The sequence below is a fragment of the Hyperolius riggenbachi genome, chromosome 3, assembly GCF_040937935.1.
Source record: "Hyperolius riggenbachi isolate aHypRig1 chromosome 3, aHypRig1.pri, whole genome shotgun sequence".
In the NCBI taxonomy this organism is placed as follows: Eukaryota; Metazoa; Chordata; class Amphibia; order Anura; family Hyperoliidae; genus Hyperolius; species Hyperolius riggenbachi.
The window spans coordinates 485,794,499-485,796,788 of NC_090648.1; the positions used below are offsets into that span (position 1 = coordinate 485,794,499).

General features: G+C 47.3%; 1 protein-coding gene across 1 annotated transcript; it reads right to left on the minus strand.

Annotated features, from left to right (window-relative positions):
- Nucleotides 1-374: 374 nt before the first annotated feature.
- On the minus strand, nucleotides 375-821 carry LOC137562418 (octapeptide-repeat protein T2-like). The gene has a single exon (XM_068273761.1). The coding sequence runs from the start codon at nucleotides 819-821 to the stop codon at nucleotides 375-377; it is 447 nt and encodes a 148-aa protein (XP_068129862.1).
- Nucleotides 822-2,290: the final 1,469 nt, after the last annotated feature.

Sequence of the window (2,290 nt, forward strand, 5' to 3'; positions counted from 1 at the left end):
ATTGAATTGGTAGAGAGAAAATGCCCTTCTTGTCCTGTTTATGGTAACAGTCTATAATTATCTTCTGATTACTTTTGATCTTAAAAATTGCATCGAAAGATCAGATCTGATGAAAAAATTGTACCGTCAATGGGACCCTTAACCCTCATTAATCCTCTCTTTCTTCATTTCCTTGCCTTAATTCTCTATAGTACCTTTCTTTTGTCACCCCTCATCTCCTTCAATCTCTCCTCTTCCTCTCCTTCGCTCTTTCCTCCTCCTCTCCTTCCCTTTATCCTCTTCCTCTTTTTCCCTCTTTCCTATTCCTCTCCTTCGCTCTTTCCTCTTCTTCCCTCTTTTCTTTTCCTCTCCTTTGCTCTTTCCTCTCCTTCCCTTTATCCTCTTCCTCTTTTACCCTCTTTCCTCTTCCTCTCCTTCGCTCTTTCCTCTTCCTCTCCTTTGCTCTTTCCTCTTCCTCTCCTTCCCTCTTTTCTCTTCCTCTCCTTCGCTCTTTCCTCTTCCTCTCCTACCCTCTTTTCTCTTCCTCTCCTTCGCTCTTTCCTCTTCCTCTCCTTCCCTTTATCCTCTTCCTCTTTTTCCCTCTTTCCTATTCCTCTCCTTCGCTCTTTCCTCTCCTTCCCTTTATCCTCTTCCTCTTTTACCCTCTGTCCTCTTCCTCTCCTTCGCTCTTTCCTCTTCCTCTCCTTCTCTCTTTCCTCCTTCTCTCCTTCCCTCTTTTCTCTTCCTCTCCTTCGCTCTTTCCTCTCCCTCTCTGTCACTCTTTCCTCTTCTTCTCCTTTCCTCTTCCTCTCCTTCACTCTTTCCTCTTCCTCTCCTAACATCTTTCCTCTTCCTCGCCTTTGCTCTTTCCTCTTCCCCTCCTTCCCTCTTCCTCTCCTTCACTCTTTCCACTTGCTCTCCTTTCCTCTTTACCTTCGCTCTTTCTTCTCTTTCGTTCTTTCCTCTTCTTCACTCTTTCCTCTTCCTCTCCTAACCTCTTTACTCTTCCTCGCCTTCGCTCTTTCCTCTTCCTGTCCTTCACTCTTTCCTCTTGCTCTCCTTTCCTCTTTACCTTCGCTCTTTCCTCTCCTTCGTTCTTTCCTCTTCCTCTTTTTCACACTTTCCTCTCCCTCTCCTTCACTCTTCCTCTCCTTCCCTCTTTTCTCTTGCTCTCCTTTGCTCTCTCCTCTCCTCTCTCTGAGAATCTACTTTTTCTGGTTTTGGGTTTAAGCAAACCTGAGTTGAAACCTGATGAGATAAACAATTGTATTTATGTTCCTACCCCTAAAAAAGACCTTTTTTTAGAATTCCAGTTTTATTTTGTTTTATAGCGTACCTGAGATGAGAAAAAAAATTAGACATACCTGGGGGTTCTTCCAGCCCCCTTCAGGCTGATCGGTCCCTCGCCATCTTCCCAGGCCGCCTGGACCTCTGCTAGATGGCGCGGTACTCCTGCCAGTCGGGGCAAGTCAGCGCAGGCGCAGTCCGGGAGCATTTTGCGACTGCGCGGTAGTACTGCACAGGCACAGAACATCCTCGCCGATGGGAGCGCGATAAGAGGCACACACGCTGCTGGGCTGTGCAGTATGCCCCAACTATCGGAATTAGCACGGTGGTGAATACAGATGTTACTCTGTTCATCTTGGCGTGGTTTTCGCCTCTCAGGGAGAAGTTAATGAAATGTTAACTTGGATCCCAGAGAAAACTTCTATAGTGCAATAAAACACAATGGAAAATGGCGCCATTGTGAGCCAGCAACGCGAGCCAAACTATTTATCAGGATCCGGAGAGAGGGCTGCGTGACGGCCGCTGGCTCACCTGGGTGTTGTATTTTCACGCAGCGCCCGAAAATCTCAGACACTGATGGCTCCTGGCAGAGTCGCAGCGCATTGCCGGCAACCAGCACCGTGCAGCCGTTTCCAGCGTCGTAACTCTCAGATTCTAATAAAGTAAGGAAAGCAAACGAACAATGCAAGAAATCTTTATGCTGAGTTTCCACCTATAAACCTCTCCAGTGTCAACGTGGAAGCGATTTCCTCCATCGGACGAGGTCTCTGGCATGGGGCACTTAGCGCTAGTTTACACAGATAGTTAACCACTTGAGGACCGTGGTGTTAAACCCCCCTAGTGACCAGGCCAATTTCTCCTAATTGGGCCACTGCAGCTTTAAGGCCTCCCTGCAGGGCCGTCTAACTCAGCACACAAGGGATCCATCCCCCCTTTCTCCCCCCCAAGAAAGCTTTCTGTTGGTGGGGTCAGATCGCCCCCAGGATTTTTTATTTATTCATTATATTTATTTAATTTTTTTTAT